This window comes from Enoplosus armatus, chromosome 20 (genome assembly GCF_043641665.1).
Source record: "Enoplosus armatus isolate fEnoArm2 chromosome 20, fEnoArm2.hap1, whole genome shotgun sequence".
Lineage (NCBI taxonomy): Eukaryota > Metazoa > Chordata > Actinopteri > Centrarchiformes > Enoplosidae > Enoplosus > Enoplosus armatus.
This window is the reverse complement of record NC_092199.1, coordinates 17,136,505-17,156,299: the sequence shown is the minus strand read 5'-3', so window position 1 is coordinate 17,156,299 and position 19,795 is coordinate 17,136,505. Positions and strand designations below refer to the sequence as shown.

Below are 19,795 nucleotides of genomic sequence, written 5' to 3'. Positions count from 1 at the left end.
AGTTGACTCTATATTTCTGGTAGAGACTGTTGTTGCTGATGGTAAAAGTCCCCAAATGATTTTCAAGAGTGTTAAGAGTGTATCAATATAAGACCCCCCGAGGGGATACCGTGGTGTCCATTAATGGAAATCTAATAAATACAGAACAGCATTAGAGGTACTTAGGGATTTGGTTAGACAGCAGATTGTCCTACGACACTTCACTGAAAAACAAAAAATTTATTTCTCAGATCTTGATTCAATTCAATTCAATTCAATTCAATTTTATTTATATAGCGCCAAATCACAACAAAAGTCATCTCATGACACTTTACAAAATAGAGCACGTCTAGACCGACTCTTTATAATGTTATTACAGAGACCCAACAGTTCCCACCATGAGCAAGCACTTTGGCGACAGTGGCAAGGAAAAACGTCCTTTTAAGAGGCAGAAACCTCGAGCAGAACCAGACTCTAGGTGGGCGGTCATCTACTTTGACCGGTTGGGTTTGAGAGAGAGAGAGGGAGGGAGAGAGAGAGAGAGAGAGGAAGGGAGAGAGAGAGAGGGGGAGAGACAGACAGACAGACAGAAAGAGGCAGAGAGAGCGAGATAGACGTAGAGGCACAGATAGACAGACAGACAGATAGACAGATAGGCAGAGATGTATGGCAGCACTAGCAGTAGAAATAGCAGCTATAATTATAATAATACTGGAAATATGACTGATAATAGTAGTTACAGCTGTAATACTAGCTGAGATTAATAATAGCAGCTCTAATAGTAACAGAACTACGACTAAACATAATAACTTTAGTGATGACAGTCAGGCAGGCCCATGGCAGCAGCACCCAGGCGTACCAGGACCACGATCCACAGCAACCTGCGAGACGAGAAAACACAAAGAAACTCCGGGGAAGAAATAAAGTTAGTAACATGCATTGGACTGTGATGAATGTGCAAAGATGAAGAGGGAGAGGAGGAAAGCTCAGTGCATCATGGGAAGTCCCCCAGCAGTGTAGGCCTATAGCAGCATAACTAGGGGGCTAGTCCAGGCAGGCCTGAAGTGGGGTAACAGGGTACTATGTACTCTTTAAGATATGACGGTGCCTGACCAGTAAGAGCTTTGTAAGTCAGGAGAAGGATTTTAAACTCTATTCTAGATTTTACAGGGAGCCAGTGCAGCGAAGCTAATACAGGAGAAATATGATCTCTTTTCCTGGTTCCTGTCAGTACACGTGCCGCAGCATTCTGGATCAGCTGGAGAGTCCTCAGGGACTTATTGGGACAGCCTGATAATAAGGAATTGCAATAATCCAGCCTAGACATGACAAATGCATGGACAAATTTTTCTGCATCTGTTTGAGACAGGATCTTCCTGATTTTTGCAATGTTACAGAGGTGAAAGAAGGCAGTCCTTGAAGTTTGTTTTACGTGGGAGTTAAAGGACATGTCCTGGTCAAAGACAACTCCGAGATTCCTCACGGTGGTGCTGGAGGCCAGGGCAATGCCATCTAGGGTAACAATATCCTCAGATACTGTGTTTCTGAGGTGTTCAGGGCCAAGAACAATAACTTCTGTCTTGTCTGAGTTCAGCATCAGATAATTACAGGTCATCCAGGTCTTTATGTCCTTGAGACATGCTTGAAGCTTGGCTAACTGATGAGGCTCTTCTGGCTTGATCGATAAATATAGCTGGGTATCATCCGCGTAGCAATGAAAATGTATGGAGTGTTTTCTAATAATATCCCCTAAAGGAAGCATATATAAGGTGAATAGTATTGGTCCAAGCACAGAACCTTGTGGAACTCCATGACTGACTTTGGCGTACATGGAGGTTTCATCATTAACATGTACAAACTGAGACCGATCTGATAAATACGACTTAAACCAGCTTAGTGCGGTTCCTTTGATGCCAATTAAATGTTCCAGTCTCTGTAATAGGATATGATGGTCAATGGTGTCAAATGCAGCACTAAGATCTAACAAAACAAGTATAGAGACAAGTCCCTTGTCTGATGCAGTTAGAAGGTCATTTGTAACTTTCACCAGTGCTGTCTCTGTGCTATGATGAGCTCTGAAACCTGACTGAAAGTCCTCAAGCAACTTATTGTCATGTAGAAAATCACACAGCTGGTTGGCGACTGCTTTCTCAAGAATCTTGGAGAGAAAGGGAAGGTTAGATATAGGTCTATAGTTGGCTAAAACCTCTGGATCAAGAGTGGGCTTTTTAAGAAGAGGTTTAATTACAGCTACTTTAAAGGACTGTGGTACGTAGCCTGTTAATAAAGACAGGTTGATCGTGTCTAGTAAAGAAGTGCTGACTAAAGGTAAAACCTCTTTGAGCAGCCAGGTTGGGATGGGGTCTAAGAGACAAGTTGATGGCTTAGATGAAGAGATGGTTTTAGTAATTTGGTGAAGGTCAATGGGAGAAAAGCAATCTAAATATACATCAGGTTTTACAGCTATTTCTGAGATTCCTGTGTTTGAAGGTAAGGTACTACCTGAAGACAGGAGGTGATCAATTCTGTCTCTAATAGTTAGACTTTTATCATTAAAGAAGCTCATGAAGTCATTACTGCTGAGGGTTATAGGAATACATGGCTCAATAGAGCTGTGACTCTCTGTCAGTGTCGTCAATTTCTTCTTCATTCCCCAGATGTAGGCGATGACTTGATGATGGAAGGAGACTCCGCTGATACTGACTTTTCACATAATATTCTTTATTTGCATCAAAGATCAGGATCAACAGGCATGCGCATCTTAACCTGGACAGCACCCGTAGCCGAATCAGTACTGCTGCCTCGAACACTGTTCAACCTCGTCCTTTATACATTTAGGCATACATAGGGTCCTATTATAACTCATAAATCTATAAACTTATCTTTCCCTAGTGTCCCTCAGTACCCCAAAACCTATGATATACGAGTTATTTGGACAGCAGTCTAGGGGTCAAGGACAAGAGACCTCTATCGTATAACTCCCACATTCCAAGGGAGACTCCCAAACTATAATGAGTCTTATCAGTATGGGGCCCCAACATCTGCTAGTTATCCACCTGGAACACTGCATACGTGACAACTTTGTACTGTATATCATTTTATGAAAAGATTCCTTTTATGTTTAGTATCAAATAATACACATCATCAGCCTGGCTACAGTGCTGAAGAGAAACCTGGGGTTGTTCTTGTTCTCTTCTATTAATGTTGAGTAATAGGCTGCTCTGGCTTTACAGAGGGCCTTCCTATAAGTTCTAAGACTATCTCGCCAAATTAAACGTGATTCCTCTAGTTTGGTGGGGCGCCATTTCCTTTCAAGTTTCTGCACTGTTTGCTTTAATTTGCGGGTTTGCGTGTTATACCATGGAGCCGACTTTCTTTGTTTTATTATCTTCTTTTTAAGAGGGGCAATAGAGTCAAGTGTCAATCGCATTGAGCCTGCAGCACTGTCAACAAGATTGTCCATTTGAAAGGGACGAAGGTTAGCATAGGAGTCCTCAGTTGTATTGAGACATGGCATTGAATTTAATGCCGATCACTTCCTTAAATTTAGCTACAGCACTATCAGATAGGTATCTGGTGTAAGCTTTTTTGCCTAATGGCGTGTAGTCCAGTAATAGGAATTCAAAAGTTATTAAATAATGGTCCGATAACAAAGGATTCTGTGGAAAGACAATTAGATGTTCAATTTCAAGTCCATATGTCAGAACCAGGTCGAGGGTGTGATTAAAACAGTGAGTGGGTTTCTGTACCCTCTGACAGAAGCCGATCGAATCCAAGAGATAAATGCAGTACCAAGGCTATCCTTATCAACGTCTTGGAATGAGACTTCCTGAAAAAAAACAAATCTGTATTGTGTTTTTTTTAATCCAGGTCCCCATACAGGAGTCCCTCATTCTCTACAATGATCCTGAAATCAATGATTTATCTGTCCAGTGCTTCATGAGTGAGTGCTTCCATACTAGCTACATTAATACACACTGCGTGAAACCACTGCTCCTCCATCATCCTCCCTTTTATTTGTCCCTGCAGACCTGATGCAGTTCATGGGTGACATGCCAATGGCAAAGAATAACACCCAATCAGACTGCCTGAGCCACATTTTACTGGTCAGTGCTCTTTCAAACAGTATATCTAATGGACTGCATTTATAGAGAGCTTTTGAGTTTCTGTGTATAGACTTTGATGGGATTTAAAGAAGAGTTCCTGTTCTGTTCAGTTAGGGAAGGAAAAAGAGATGTTGCTGAGAGATGAAATCTACTGCCAGGTCATCAAGCAAACTACCAACAACCCAACCAAGTGAGTGTGTGTCATTTATTGAAGTTTTTGGAAACATTTTCAATACATGTTATTTCTGAGTAATAACAGGAAATACATACCTGTAAAGACATTTAAATATCTTTACATGATATAGTCTCACACCTGTGCGTTATGTGAGACGGTTGGCATAAAGTTGCTCTCTTTCGTCGCCACTCCATCATCCTAGGGCAGAGCCTTGTGGCTCAGGCCAAACAAGCCTCCTGGAACCACCCCCTAGACCCTCAGGTCTACTCACCACTTAGCCCTGCTTTCCCTCCTCTTTTCCAGCCTGGTTATGCCATTGCTCACTTCTCTTAAGCCAGAGCCACCTAGATGGACCTCTGACCCAGAGGACTCCACATGTTCTTCAGAGTGACTGCCCTGGGATACCCCTGCAACTTTCACAGAGAGGTTCCAGGTTCTCTACCACTCTGCTTACTTTCAAGGATGATAGACTGATATTTTCCAAGCTTACACTCATGTGCTTCCTCAATCCTTTCCTCTCATGGTACTGTCAGCTCCAGGAGGGCCACCTGTTTTGTTGTTCTTGACCAGAGTATGATGTCAGGTCGGAGGTTTGTGTTGGCAGTTTCGTCTGTAAATTTGAGTTGGTCAACTTTGATTTCCCAGTCATTTGCCACAGCGAGGATCCCTGTACCCCCAACTTCTTGTCTGCCTTCTCCCCTGGCCAGAGGAAACTGATGAGGCGAGGGCCCTTGGCTTGGAGCTTGGTGTTCTTTCACTTCCTCTACTTCTTCAATCTCTTGGCTAGCTGGGCCAGCACCTGATCATGCTGCCATCTGAATCTCCTGTCCATCAGGCTTGTTCGGCATGATGACAGGATGTGTTCCAGGTTGGCTGGTCTCCCACACAGTGAACAGCAGGGATTCTCTCTTAGTTTCTACCTTTAAGGGTTTCTTGGTGTTGGTCATCAACAAACATCATAGATGGAGCAAAGCAGAAACTTGATCTGGTGCCCCTCCATGTTCCAGATGTCCTTCCATCCCAGAGATCTTCCTCACACATTGTCCCAATGGGTCCAGCTGCCTAGCTGTCTCATGATCATCGCCCTGGCTTGCTTGTCCTCTTCCTCTGCCGCCCAGATCTCCTGCACCATACCCCACCTCTCCTTTGGCTTTGTGTCCTTCCAGCTTGATCTGGTGATGAAGCACAGGTCCAGCCTCTGGCTCACCATCGCTGCGATGTCAGCATGCTGAAGCCGTTCTTCCGCCTCTCAAAGTGTACCGCTAGGTGTCCACTTGTTTCCTGTCTGGATGCTGAAATCTGCCTGCCGGATAAGCTCATCCTCACTGTCCTCCAGCATCGTGGCTAATCGAGCTTTTGCCATCTTCTACTCGTCCATGACTGATGTCATTGGCAGCTTAAGCTTATGCCTGGCGCATACTAGATCTTAACTGATTTTAAAATTGTGTGAGACGGCGGACAGAATCTCAAAAAAGCAATATCTTAAGTAGCTCCTAAACTTATTTCTGATTGTTGTGTGTTGTCTCAACAGATCAAGCTGTACCCTCGGCTGGAGGCTGCTCAACCTGGTGACTGGGTTCTTCACCTGCTCTGGTACTCTGCAGCCCTACGTCATACGTCACCTACATGACATTTCTCAGGACTACGAACACCCGTACCAAGGTAGAAGAAACATACAACAATACATACACACTGACAAGAAGCAGGTGCAAATAACACACACTGCCACAAAACTGTTAATCTTTCTAAACTCATTGTAGTGTAAAAACAGCATCAGCTATATATTCAGATAGATAAAGTGGCTCTTTCAGTGAACACGCTCTTTATAACATATGTGTCCTCAGAGCTGGCCGGTGTGTGTCAGGATAACTTTCAGCGATCTCTCAGTTTTGGCGGTCGCCGTAACATCCCCTCTCATGTAGAGATGGAGGCCATTCTGGCAAGTTAACCTACAGACTCAAGCCTGTCTTTCATGGTATATTTCAACTGTTATGTTATTATCTGCATTTACATCTGAACTGAGTTTGGCTTGGCTTTCTGCAGGCTGGCAAAACTTCTCGACGCATTCCTATCCAGCTGCCTGGAGGTGTGGATTTCCCCATCAAGATACGCAGCTTCACTGTAAGATTTATTTGTACCTACTTATCTATGAACAAAACCAGCAATCTTTTTGTTTATTATCAATATCTCTGTGGTTGCATTTTTTTTTTACATCCTATAGATTGCAGCAGATGTGTTAACAGAGTTTTGTAAACAAATGGACATCTCAAATCTCACAGAAATCAAAGAGTTCTCCATCCTCGCCAACCGACATGAAGGTAAATCAGACTGATACTGTCATTATCCTGAGTTAAATATGATAATACCTTTTAAATTTCTTCCTCCTCTGCTTCTGCCTTTTCAACTCTTTCTCCTTCTACAGTATGCTTTACAGTCAAATGGTCAAATTTAAGGGGTCAGGTCACCCAAATGACATAACCATGCATTTTCTCACTAAGCTCTAGTAGGATCATGCAGAGGTGTGGACTCAAGACACACGACTTAGATCTGAGTCAGATCTGAAATCAAAAATCACTTTATTTCACTTCACATTGAAGCGTTTTGACTTGGAATGACTTATACTGACTATATGAGTAAAGAATGACTATATCCAAGTACTTTGAATCTAATCTAACAGCATCCAGTCACGGTGCACCAGCAGGAGGAAAGGTGCGTTTGACTGTAATAACACACCAAGACACGCCTGACGATTTTGCTTTTGAATGTTACGTTTACTGGAAAATAATAAATACAAATTTTAAAAATGTATAAAATCAAAAGCAGCATTTCTTTCCAGAAACAGTGCCCCCTTACTCTGAATAATCCACAGAAAAACTATCAACACCGCAGTGGATATTCCATTTGCCTTTATTATGTCTGGGCGACCGCAGAAATCTCAGAGAGATATCTCAAAACCAAAAAACAAGTTTTTATATTATTTGTATGAACTGACCATTTAAAGATATGGAATGTTACTGATTGAGGGAACCCCTTATATACCACATTAGATGCAAGTTCAACAGATAAACGGTGTCAAGTGGCAGATTATTAGATCAGTGTCCTGCACCTCCTCCTTACTCCTCTGCTCCTCCTGTGTCAGATGGGGTAGTGCGTCCCCTCCATGCTGAAGAGTATCTGTTCGACTTCCTGCTGGATGACAGCTTCTTGTCCCTGAGAAGAGTGATGTGGCGATACCCTCTGTCCTTCAACAGTGCCCTCTATGTAGAGTTCCACTACCAGCAGGTGACAACAACAGTTCACAACTGTCAGGAGCAGCAGTAGTACATTTATAATCACTGGTCCAGTTTCCATCTCACTGTTTTGTCTGTGTGTGTGTAGCTCCTGGGTGACTACCTAAGTGGACGGATTCTGCTTGCTCCTGCTGCAGGTGGTTCCTCATCAGTCCAGCAGATAGCAGAGCTGTCAGCCCTGCAGCATCTGGCTCAGGGCCTGATGCACCAGCCCTCACTGTGAGTCACTAATACAATACTGATCAGTTTAGGAATGGAATATTTTGAGAGATTGGATAGCTCAACAGAAAAGAAAACATATCACTGAGATATAGAATAAACAAATGACTATCTCTCAAACAATCAAACGTGTTGTCTGTCACTTTAAAGAATATATTAATCACTAAGATAGCTTTCTTCCATCTCTGCCATATAGAGCGCTGCAGAGATGACGTATTTGTCCCGCAGTTGGCCTACAAAAGTATAAACACAACAAGGCTGTAAAGGCAGTCTAGTGAGTAGATGACTTTCCATGTTCGGTATGAAGACGTTAATGTCCGCAACAACCACTGTAGTCTCATTAAGCCACTTGTTAGCAACCGCCTTTTTTAAGACACGTAAAACCTCCAAATTTATGAGTGGGCTATCTACTGTATTTTGTGTCGTAGAACAAAACGTTAAAATCTCTTAAGCTTGTGTTAACCACAGATCCTTATTTCAGGCATCTAACCAAAAACCCATTCAAGAAACCCATTGACTTCAAGACGAGGGAACTGGAAGTATAAAAATGCCAACTTATTTCCGGGTTAAGGACTCATTTCTGCAGCACTCTATTGCCTCTTAATTTTAAAGGGTCACACCACTGATTTTACTTGTCAGTCAATTCACTAGTCACAGGGGGCTGTGTTTCACAGCTTGATTTTGTCAAGTTTAAGAAAATTGATATGGACCTGTAACTTGGTTAGCCTTGCTTATCATAAAGACTGGAAGCAAGGGGGTGTAGCCTGGCTCTGTCCAACGTTAGAAAATACATCTCTAAAACTCACTGATTAACACGTTGTGTCTCATCTGTATGCAAACAGAAATGTAAAAACAACAGTTAGTCCGCCCAGTATTTCTGTGCAGCATCTCTGGCCATAATGTGGGTTGCTGGGTACAGTTAGTGAGCACAGGTGTTGGTCTCTGGTCAGGCACAATGGTACCAAACCTGGCAACCTCACGGTGACGACAAGAATCCATTAAGCTGCTCCTAGTCACCGCACCTGGCTGTTCACCAAGAAATAGTTGTACATTTCTGTTTTTCTGTACGAATTCAGAATCAGAATCCGAACAACTTTATTGATCCCCAGGGGGGAATTATACAAATTACGAATTAAACAAACAAGACACATGTTAATTGCTCAGCTGTTGGAATTTGTATTTTTTCACTTTGAGCACAGCCAGGCTAGCTGCTTCCCTCTATTTCCAGTCCTTATGCTAAGCTATACGCATCCTGACTCCAGCTCTGTGCTTAAAGCGCAGACATGAGATTGATATTAATCTTCTTGTCTCTCTCTCAGCTAGAAAACGAATGAGTTTGTTGAACGTTTGTTGAGATGTTGAACTATTTAAACTATAAGTTCCCCAGCTTTATGGAAGTGTTCTAAATTGTTAGAATACCCCTTCAACAATGGGCCACTGGAGCATGAGTAATTTATTTCAAGTTGATTCACATCAAATACAAAGCACTGTGTGGATCAACTCATCGTACTTGGTGGCTTTGATCAGCCAGTACTTTCCAGTGTACTCATATCACAGCATCCTCATTATCTCCTTAGTAACAATCTTCTGGTGACATGTGCATTATTTTGGTCTCTATGTCCACATCACTTAACATTTAAGTAGATTTATAAACTCTTAACGTCCTCTAAATGTAAGTATGTGTATTTCTCTGCAAGGTCGGAGATAAAGGAGTACCTGCCCTTACAGGAGGGGCTCAGCAGTAAAGTTGAGGAGATCCACTCCTTCTGTCAGGGTCAGACAGCTGCAAGGCATTACCTCAGCCCTCAAGACGCCAAAATACAATTCATTGGTGGGTAGTACCTATTCTTTTCTCTGCTGCTCTCTCTCTCTCTGTTTGTTTTTTCTTTGGTGGTGGGAATTGAGTGGTTAATTTTTTTTTTCTACTTTATTGTCTAAAAGTGTTTCATTAGTAATGTTAATTAGTTATTAGTAATTAGTAATTAGTTATGGCTATGGCCACTCCACATGGAGAGGTGGAGACGAGGAGATAATGCTTTGAAATGGCGTTATGCTTCACGGATGAATAAGGCGATGGTTGTGCTCTTGAAGCAAGAAAGTTTGGTTAACAGGGTTTCGGCCAACGGTGTGGGAGTCAAAGAGTCAAATTGCTGGTTGTCTCTGCCGTAGCAGCACCTGCTACATGGGTAATTGTGTCAAATCTTCCTCCGTTTACTAAGAATGAGGTTTTAGTAATGGAGCTATCTCAAATTTGCAAGCAGATTTAAACCTCTCTGAGGTGTAGGAGCCCAGATCTGAAACATGTTTTGTCTCTGAGGATGCAAGTGTTGATGTATCTCAAAACTCCTGAGCAGACACTTAACGTCAGTTTCTATATGAAACATGGTTAAATCACTTACACCGTGTATGCAACAGAGCTTGCAGTTTTTCTAATGGAGTTCAGGGGTCTGTAATGGGAGAAGGGGTGGTGAGTAAGCAATCAGGGATGGGGGATAATCTGCGTGAGGATGACCGGGGGAGCGCATAGAGACTAGGGGATGGGTGGACTGAGGTGGAGGGAAGAAGGAGGAGGAAGAAAAGGAGCATAGGGGAGCCTGGGGCGCCTCACTTTCAGGGGAGAAGGGGAGCAGACTAAGGTTCGCAGAGGGCAGGTTGGTGGTCAGGAGGAGACCATTAGGCTGGCTGAGGAGTCTGAGAGGTAGTGGGATGAGATGGAAATGTTTCAGGGGGGTGTAGGAGAGGCTGAGTTGTCAGCCAATCAGGTGAAGGTGAGATCCATGAGAGATGAGCGTTGTGGAAGAATGGTGGCCTCTGTTACGGGGATGACTCCAAGGAAAGGATTTAGGCTGATGAAATGGGCTACAAAGAATCTTATCTCAATGGAGGTATGATGAGTTAGTTGGGGGGGGGGGGGGGGGGGGGTACTGTGCTGTAACTAGTTCTTGGTAGAGATGCTTTAACAAAGGAGGTTAAGTCCTAAATCTTCTCTCCTCTCCTCCCCTCTCTTCTTTAACTGATGACAACTGTATTTGTCTGAATCCTCTGTCTTTTAGAGTTTCTGAGCACCCTGCCTCTGTTTGGCTCCAACATTTTTTTGGCCCAGAGGGTCAGCCAGCGTGGCTGTCCCTCCCCATGCATGGTCAACATCAGCCAGGAGGGGGTGCTGTTCCTTCACCCCAAAACGCAGGTACCCTCAGCAGCCACAGTACTTAAACACTCCCCTACATATCACTACTTTAATCTCACTGCCTGTGTCTGAGCAAATTGTATCCCAGTTGTATGGGGATAAATGTTATTTCATCAATATTTAAAAAAAATTGCAACCAGATTTCATTAGAATAATGAAGATAATAGGATTCCTGCCCTACCCAAATCATACTTGGTCCAACTTCAAATCTGTGTGCCTGTGTGACCGGTTACACTCTGAAGTAGCATATTGGCCTCTGTTTGGACCCAAATGTATCTACTAATAGAAAAATTTATTCCAGCAGCTGGTCAACATCCCTGGTGGATAACAGAAGTGTATCACACTGATATTATGCCCAACATGCAGTTGTTAATAAAAAGTCAGTCATCTGATGATTGATGTTTCTCTCCTCTGCAGGAGCAAGTGTTTCAGATTTCACTGGCAGACGTGCAGTCCATGCGCACCATCCGTCCCAAGAAACAAGGCAAAGTGCCGGCTGTGGACATCAATTACAGCAATCCAGGCCGTCCAAAGAAAGTCACCATTCATCTCAAACAGGTAACGACTGACAGCTGTGAATGACAGTCACTCAAATTGGATATTTTACAACTAGTTTAGTACTGGTTTAGTACTTATTCCTATAGGGTTAGGAATAAGTACTAAACTAATGTTCTGTTTGAGACCCTGGACCCTCTTTAAGCTCAAAAACTCAAAAATAGTTTTATCAGCTTGATACTTGACATACTTGACATTTCCTACTTTCCTACTATATGGTTTCTTTAACAAATTAGCTGTGTCTTCTGAAAATATAACAAAATCAAATGGGTCAAAAAACTATGCATACAGCACAGCTAGATTTTAGTTACTCAGCTGCTTTTGGTAGCCATCAACAAGCTTCTGGCAGAATTTAGATTGGACCTTTTACCACTCCTCTTAATAAGACAGTACAAATGTAAACAGTAAGAAAAAAATAATGTAATGATAAAACCAATAAACAGTAGATGAAAATAGATGAAATACCAATAAAATGGATAAGAGAGAGTTTTTAAAACATGAATACAAATAAGTAATTAAATAAAATAGTTCTATATATAAATAGTAAAATAGTATAAATAGTATTCTATGACAGAAAAAGAACTGTCCCTTGTTTGTTTATGTAGGATTAGGTCATTACCAGTTAGCTAATGTCCATAAACACAGCACTGTCGCACAGGAGGTAGAGCAGGTTTGATCCCCAGCTCCCCCGTCCACATGTCTAAGTGTCCTTGAGCAAGACACTGAACCCTAAGTTGCTCCTGATGGAGGCCAGCACCTTGCATGGCAGCTCGGTCGCCATGAGACCTAATCTGTAAAAAGCTATGCTATATAAGTGAAGTCCATTTACCATTTAATTGGGCTGTAAACAATGACCTGGCTACACTGGAAGACCCAAAACATTGGCCGTTGCCCCCAGAGGCTAAATCCTCGTCACACAATAGCCGATGGGTTCTGAGATTGCCTGTTTGCTACTGTGGATTCTGTAAAATTTTACATCTTAAAATAAAATAAGATAATCCTTTATTAATCCCTCAGCGGGGACATTTGCAATGTTACAGCAGCAGGATAGTGCTATAGCAAGAAACATAGTTAAGAAAAATCAAGATATAATAAATAAAAAACAATAGAGACTGTTATAAAAACTATAAGAACAATTTTAAAAAACAATAACTATAATTTACAAGTTTACAAATGTACACATTTACAAGTTCAGATAGATATCTATTATACATTCAAAAATATAGTTTTGTATGAGAGTGGATTGTCCATTTTGGTGTGTGTGGTCTACTGGGAGCAGTGCTGATTGTAAAGCCTGACAGCAGCCGGGAGGAAAGACCTGCGGTACCTCTCCTTCACACACCACGGATGAAGCAGCCTGTCACTGAAGGAGCTGCCCAGTGCTGCCAGAGTGTCCTGCATGGGGTGGGACATGTTCTCCCTCAGGGATGATAGCTTAGCCATCATTCGCATCCCAGAACAGAGCTGGCCTTCCTAATCAGTCTGTTCAGTTTCTTCCTGTCAGCAGCTGAGATGCTGCTGCCCCAGCAGACCACTCCATAAAAGATGGCTGATGCCACCACAGAGTCAAAGAAGGTCTTCAGGAGTGCCCCCTGCACTCCAAAAGACCTGAGTCTCCTGAGCAGATAGAGTCTGCTCTGGCCCTTCTTGTACAATGCAATTGTGTTGTCAAGAGCGAGAGCTGCTGTAACAGGCTGCCACCAGTGCTGCACCATAAAGTTATTTTCTTAAATATCTTAAATGGACTATTTTGTAATAATCCTGAAGATTTGTGCATTCATGTCTGATTTGATCTGTCAATGTCTCTTTCAGGCTAAGGAGTTATGCCACATCCTTGCTCTGATAATGGAAGAACTGATCCGACCAGCAGTCAACAGCTCCATTTCAAATCGTCAGTAGACACACACACACACACACATACAGTATAGAGAGTTTTTGTTCTGTAACTGACTTTTCTTCATGAATAGTGTGTCATTGATAAAATGGGCTGAACAGAAACATGAATATGTACACACAATGCTGACATGTGTGTTATCTGACAGGACATGATCCAGAGCTGACACATGTACCGCTCTGATCAAAGAACCTGAGTGAATGCAGGAGGAATTCGAGTTATTCACCAGCTATTTGTATGAATAAATCAGTGCTTTAAAATTATTCCTTCTGTACATTCAAATTCTATGACACGATGGTTGAAATGTTTGTTCAGAAAGTTTGTTAATCACTATTGGATGTTGTTGTAACGATGTCATGTAATATAAGTGAATACTTTAAAAGAATTAAAGAAATATGTTGATTAGTTTAATCTCTGAGTTTATTTTTTTTACATCAAGGAAGCTTTGACAAGTCAACTATTTCGAGAAAAGAACGTTTTCTGTATTAAATAGATTATAAACTTTGTCATATGAATGAATCTCTGTCACAACTTTAAAAGACGCATTGGAATTTTGAAGTGGTTCAGGACTCCAGTAGCAGGCAGTCAACATTCCTCCAGGGATTTAACAACAGTTTTACAACCGTTTAATCAGTTTTTACCGACAGGGATTGCACCGGGAGCGGTAAGCGTAAAGGAGGGGGGCTTGCCGTTCTCGTTAACAACCGGTGGTGCAATCCTTCCCACATCACCATCAAGGATCGTGTCTGTTGCTCGGACATTGAACTGTTGGCTGTTGGACTCAGGCCATACTATTTGGCCAGGGAATTCTCACATGCCATTGTTGTGACTGTTTACACCCCCCCCTCTGCCAACCCGACGGCGGCGTGTGACATCATTCACTCCGCCATAGCCCGTCTATAGACTCAACCCCCGAATGCATTCATTGCTATTTCGGGTGACTTCAATCAATCAATAATTCTGATTCTGATTGACTTTGATTTGTCAAGATGGCCAGAAAGTTAATACATTGTATTTGAACATTGGCCGAGCACTCTCTGTGCAGCCGTCTCTTCTAAGCAGGGCCGTTTGTAGCTTTTTGGGGGCCATATGCGAAATGTTGTTTGGGGGCTCCTATTTTGTTAAGTATTTTGCTCACAAGACACAGCTCCCCTATCCATTGCAGCAAGAATATAGCAAGCATATAGCAAGAAGCGGCCATGCTTCTATGCTGTCTCTATACTTGTTTGGTTAGACCTTAGTGCTGCATTCAACACCATTGACCATCATATCCTATTACAGAGACTGGAACATTTAATTGGCATCAAAGGAACCGCACTAAGCTGGTTTAAGTCGTATTCATCAGATCGATCTCAGTTTGTACATGTTAACGATGAATCCTCCATGTACACCAAAGTGAGTCATGGAGTTCCACAAGGTTCTGTGCTTGGACCAATACTATTCACCTTATATATGCTTCCTTTAGGAGATATCATTAGAAAACACACACATACATTTTCATTGCTATGCGGATGATACCCAGCTATATTTATCGATCAAGCCAGAAGAACCTCATCAGTTAGCCAAGCTCCAAGCATGCCTTAAGGACATAAAGAGCTGGATGACCTGTAATTATCTGATGTTGAACTCGGACAAGACAGAAATTATTGTTCTTGGCCCTGAACACCTCAGAAACACAGTATCTGAGGATATTGTTACCCTAGATGGCATTGCCCTGGCCTCCAGCGCCACCGTGAGGAATCTCGGAGTTGTCTTTGATCAGGACATGTCCTTTAACTCCCATGTAAAACAAACTTCAAGGACTGCCTTCTTTCACCTCCGTAACATTGCAAAAATCAGGAAGATCCTGTCTCAAACAGATGCAGAAAAATTTGTCCATGCATTTGTCATGTCTAGGCTGGATTATTGCAATTCCTTATTATCAGGCTGTCCCAATAAGTCCCTGAGGACTCTCCAGCTGATCCAGAGTGCTGCAGCACGTGTACTGACAGGAACCAGGAAAAGAGATCATATTTCTCCTGTATTAGCTTCGCTGCAGTGGCTCCCTGTAAAATTTAGAATGGAGTTTATAGTTCATAGTACCCTATTACCCCACTAGAGAACTGCACTCCCAGAATGCAGGGTTGCTTGTGGTTCCTAGAGATTCCAAAAGCAGAACAAGAGCCAGAGCCTTCAGCTATCAAGCTCCTCTCCTGTGGAATCGGCTCCCAGTTTGGGTCCGGGAGGCAGACACACTCTCTACTTTTAAGAGTAGGCTTAAAACTTTGCTTTTTGATAACGCTTATAGTTAGGGCTCCTAGTTAGCCCCTAGCCCCTAGTTATGCTGCTGTAGGCCTAGACTGCTGGGGGGACTTCCCATGATGCACTGAGCTTTCCTCCTCTCCCTCTCCATCTTTACACATTCATCACCCTCCAATGCATGTTACTAACTTTATATCTTCCCCGGAGTTTCTTTGTGCTTTCTCGTCTCGCAGGTTCCTGTGGATTGTGGTCCTGGTACGCCTGGGTGCTGCTGCCAAGGGCCTGCCTGACTCTCATTACTACAGTTATTATGTTTAGTCGTAGTTCTGTTACTATTAAAGCTGTTATTGCTATTATTAATCTCAGCTATTATTACAGATGTAACTACTATTATCAGTCATATTTCTATTATTATTATAATTATAGCTGCTATTTCTACTGCTAGTGCTGCCATACATCTCTGCCTGTCTGTCTGTCTGCCTGTCTGTCTGTCTGTCTGTCGGTCTGTCTGTGTCTCTACGTCTGTCTCTCTCTCTGTCTCTTTCTGCCTGTCTATCTGTCTCTCCCCCTCTCTCTTTCTCCCTCCCTCTCTATGTCTCTCTCTCAAATCCAACTGGTCAAAGCAGATGACCGCCCACCTAGAGTCTGGTACTGCTCGAGGTTTCTGCCTCTTAAAAGGAAGTTTTTCCTTGCCACTGTCGCCAAAGTGCTTCCTCATGGTGGGAACTGTTGGGTCTCTGTAATGACATTATAAAGAGTCGGTCTAGATCTGCTCTATTTGTAAAGTGTCATGAGATGACTTTTGTAGTGATTTGGCACTATATAAATAAAATTTAATTGAATTGAATTGAACATTTAATTCTAAACTAATATAATAACATTCTCCTCACTAAACTCCACTAAAATTTTAACTATGTAAACATGTCCCCCTCTGTCATCTCTACATGTGTAGGTAATTCAAACTCAGTTTGTTAGAGACAACAACCTGTCACCACCTTTGATGGAGGATCTGCAATACACAACCTATATTTCCCCAGATGCACCCCTCCACACAACACTCACTTATATGGATGGTAAGAAACACACACACATCAGAATCAGAATCAGAAACTGTTTATTGCCAAATAACATACATTTGCCGGAATTTGCCGTGGTCTGATGGTGTTAAATTGTTTTTAACATATAACATATAATCTGACAGACAACAAGCATGTAAAAATATAAAGGTAAAAGAATAAGATAAAATAAATAGCAAACAGTGCAGTGACCAAAATAAGGTGTATCTCTATGCTGACCAACATTTGTACAATACAGAAAATACATCTCACCTCATCTACAGAGAAACTTTGTATAGTCTGTATGGCTGCCAGGTGAGACCAATGCTAAGCCCACATCTGGAGGAATCACATTTTCACTACTTTAAAAAAAATCATAGTATCTGATATATCTGAGATTTTCTTTTAGAAAACATGTAGTTATTGTCACGGAAATAACTTTCAGATTTTTATTCATAGTTTCTTCTTTTTTTTTTTTTACTTCCCTAGTCCAAGCTCCAGATTTTTGCTTCAGCCGCTCAAATCCCATTCATTGACACAACCAATTTCTTTAGCTCATAAATTGGAATAGAACTGGAGGTAAATGGGGTCATTGTGTGAAGATCAGTAATTTTTTGGAACAATAATTGAAAGTTAACCACAGAACGCAGTGCTGTTACTTAGTCAACTCTCAAGTGATGCAATATGAGCAGCCTGCTACACACCCTTGAAACCACCACAACAGGAACATTTCAACCTCTGGGTAGCACTGAACATTAACACATCAGTGTTTGAGGGGCTGTGGGCCCAAGGATACAACAGTTAATTAACATGGCAGGCATTACTGCTCTTGTCTAATGGAAAGAACGACACCCTGGAAAATCAATCATTGTTTACAGCAAAGTGTGTTCTTTTCTGTCATACTGAATGAAATGATCAAACACCCGTCCATGACTGACAACTGTATTTGCTATAACATTACCAGAAGTCGGCAAACGTAACAGCCTTTGAGCTTCATGGTCTGTTTGCATTGCTCAGAAATTACTTTTGCGGATTCTGTATATGCAAACCACGAAGTTTTTATCTTATGGTAATTGTTTCTGTGTCAGGCACATCACTTACTGCAATAGTTTCACATAAAAAAATGTGTTTCAATTTGAACAAATAATGCTGCATGGCAGACTGTAAAACCTTCTCTGGAGGCTGTGGCATGGCTTGTTACACTCTCAACGACTTGGCTATCAACTCGACGACTCCCAGAAGTTACTGGTATAAAAAAAACACAAGGGCAATTTTGAGTACATATACAGCATATTGGTTCTTCAATTCTGACACAGAACATGTCTGAGGTTCAAAATAGTAGTTGTAATATTAGAGTTTAATACATTCCAATATCCATAGTTTTCTAGTTACTGGTCACTACATTCTCCTTCTCCATGTGTAGCTCTGGGTAGGAGCTGTATGTAACTCCAAAATGATCCACAGATTTTTGCAAGTAAAGCTGTAAATATGACTTGTTTATGATATGTGTGCTTCATGAAGGAGGACTGCTTTAAGGTCATCTCGTGATGGAACCATTTTCAATCCCAGTCGTTCCAGTAAATCTAATTCTAACTCTTCCTGGCCTTCACTGCCAATGTCTTCCTGTATAGCAGTGGCTATGAGACTGACTCAGATACAGCAGCAAAAGATTCAAACAATAAATCAGTCGACAAAGCATGCTCTCCAAATACCAGCACTGTGGTAAATGCTGGGGCAAGGCGCAATGGAAAGTATCCTTGCTCCAGAAATCCCTTGGCCAATAGTTTAGTTTAGTTTAGGTTCTTCACTTTATTTATATCAAGGACCATTCACAAAATACATTAATCTCAAAAAAGAGAAAACATACTTTGTACCAATTTTAGCTACTAGCTAATTTCCATCTGTTGTACCTGGGCAGGTGACAATTTCCCCCCGGGGATCAATAAAGTATTTCTGATTCTGATTCTGACAGGAAACAATAAAACACAGAGCAACACACACACACACACACACACACACACACACACACACACACACAATAACACATTTCATACAAATAAACACAAAACAGAATACAAATATCAAAACATTATATACATATCCAACGTTTTAAAAAAAGGTTGTCAGTGTCAAATGAATGCTGAAAGACTGGTTACTTAACAACCATTTTTTAACTTCACAGGAGAAAATACTGGAATCTGAGCATTTTTTTTCAGATTGACAAGGAGCTTGTTCCATTCTTTAATGAACAAGCAGATTGTGCAAAGGCGAAGCCTCATTTAGGGACACTGCAGTCTCCCCTTGAGGCAGACCTTGAAGCCCATTAGCTCAGAGTGGAACTGAAGAGATCCCTTACTAATGTGCTTTCAATGAAAGTGATGGGGGACAAAATCCACAGTCCTCGTTCTGCGCAAACATGCGTTCAAATCTTTAGCTAAAGCTAATATTAGGTTTCAGCAATCTGAGTTAGACAAATCAAGTGGATAACTTCCAAAGTCACAGCCTTTTTACTTCAAAATTCCCTCTTTTTGTTACATCCCTCCACTGCAGATCACCAAAGAAACAGTAGGATGATGATTATAGCAAGCAAAACCTGTTTCAATGTTCATGTGGACACCTGAACATTGTTTTAAGATCGACTTTTTGTCTGTGAACTTGTCCTTTAAGAGACACATAATGATCCACATATTATGAAATGTTGCTTGTAGTAGATCAAGTCAAGTGACATTTTTAAATCAGGTTTGGAATCTCTCACAAATTCAAGTAGTGTAAATGTTCAATTTGTCCTTGATTTTTTTATTATTATCATTTAAAAATATTATTTGGGTGAATGTGGTCAGGGCACGAATTTATGTGTCATAATCAATCCATATTTACACCACACAATAAATGCTGCTGTGCTGATGTAGGGACAGTTTGCGTTTGGTTAACTTTAGGTTAAAGTCTGTATGGTACACTTTTAATGTTTTGTTTTCAAGAACACAGAGTGAGCTTCAAGATTATATAGAAATAACAATATATTTCACACCAATTAAAAATGGACCAGTGTTGTTCAGTGAGGGCCAGGCCCCATCTTTCATTGGCTTCCGCACCA

At 41.6% G+C, this 19,795-nt stretch overlaps 1 protein-coding gene across 1 annotated transcript in view; it reads left to right on the top strand.

Annotated features, from left to right (window-relative positions):
- The window catches only part of myo15b (myosin XVB), a 56,188-nt gene extending 42,471 nt beyond the window's left edge, over positions 1 to 13,717 (top strand). Inside the window, exons 54-66 of the mRNA XM_070927161.1 lie at positions 3,850 to 3,922; positions 4,009 to 4,085; positions 4,196 to 4,275; positions 5,792 to 5,922; positions 6,105 to 6,199; positions 6,304 to 6,381; positions 6,482 to 6,578; positions 7,400 to 7,542; positions 7,639 to 7,769; positions 9,467 to 9,600; positions 10,823 to 10,956; positions 11,374 to 11,514; positions 13,324 to 13,717. Of these exons, the coding sequence (XP_070783262.1) occupies positions 3,850 to 3,922; positions 4,009 to 4,085; positions 4,196 to 4,275; positions 5,792 to 5,922; positions 6,105 to 6,199; positions 6,304 to 6,381; positions 6,482 to 6,578; positions 7,400 to 7,542; positions 7,639 to 7,769; positions 9,467 to 9,600; positions 10,823 to 10,956; positions 11,374 to 11,514; positions 13,324 to 13,410 (1,401 nt within the window). The 3' untranslated portion in view covers positions 13,411 to 13,717. The remainder of the gene's footprint in view (positions 1 to 3,849; positions 3,923 to 4,008; positions 4,086 to 4,195; positions 4,276 to 5,791; positions 5,923 to 6,104; positions 6,200 to 6,303; positions 6,382 to 6,481; positions 6,579 to 7,399; positions 7,543 to 7,638; positions 7,770 to 9,466; positions 9,601 to 10,822; positions 10,957 to 11,373; positions 11,515 to 13,323) is intronic.
- The last annotated feature ends 6,078 nt before the right edge of the window (positions 13,718 to 19,795 follow it).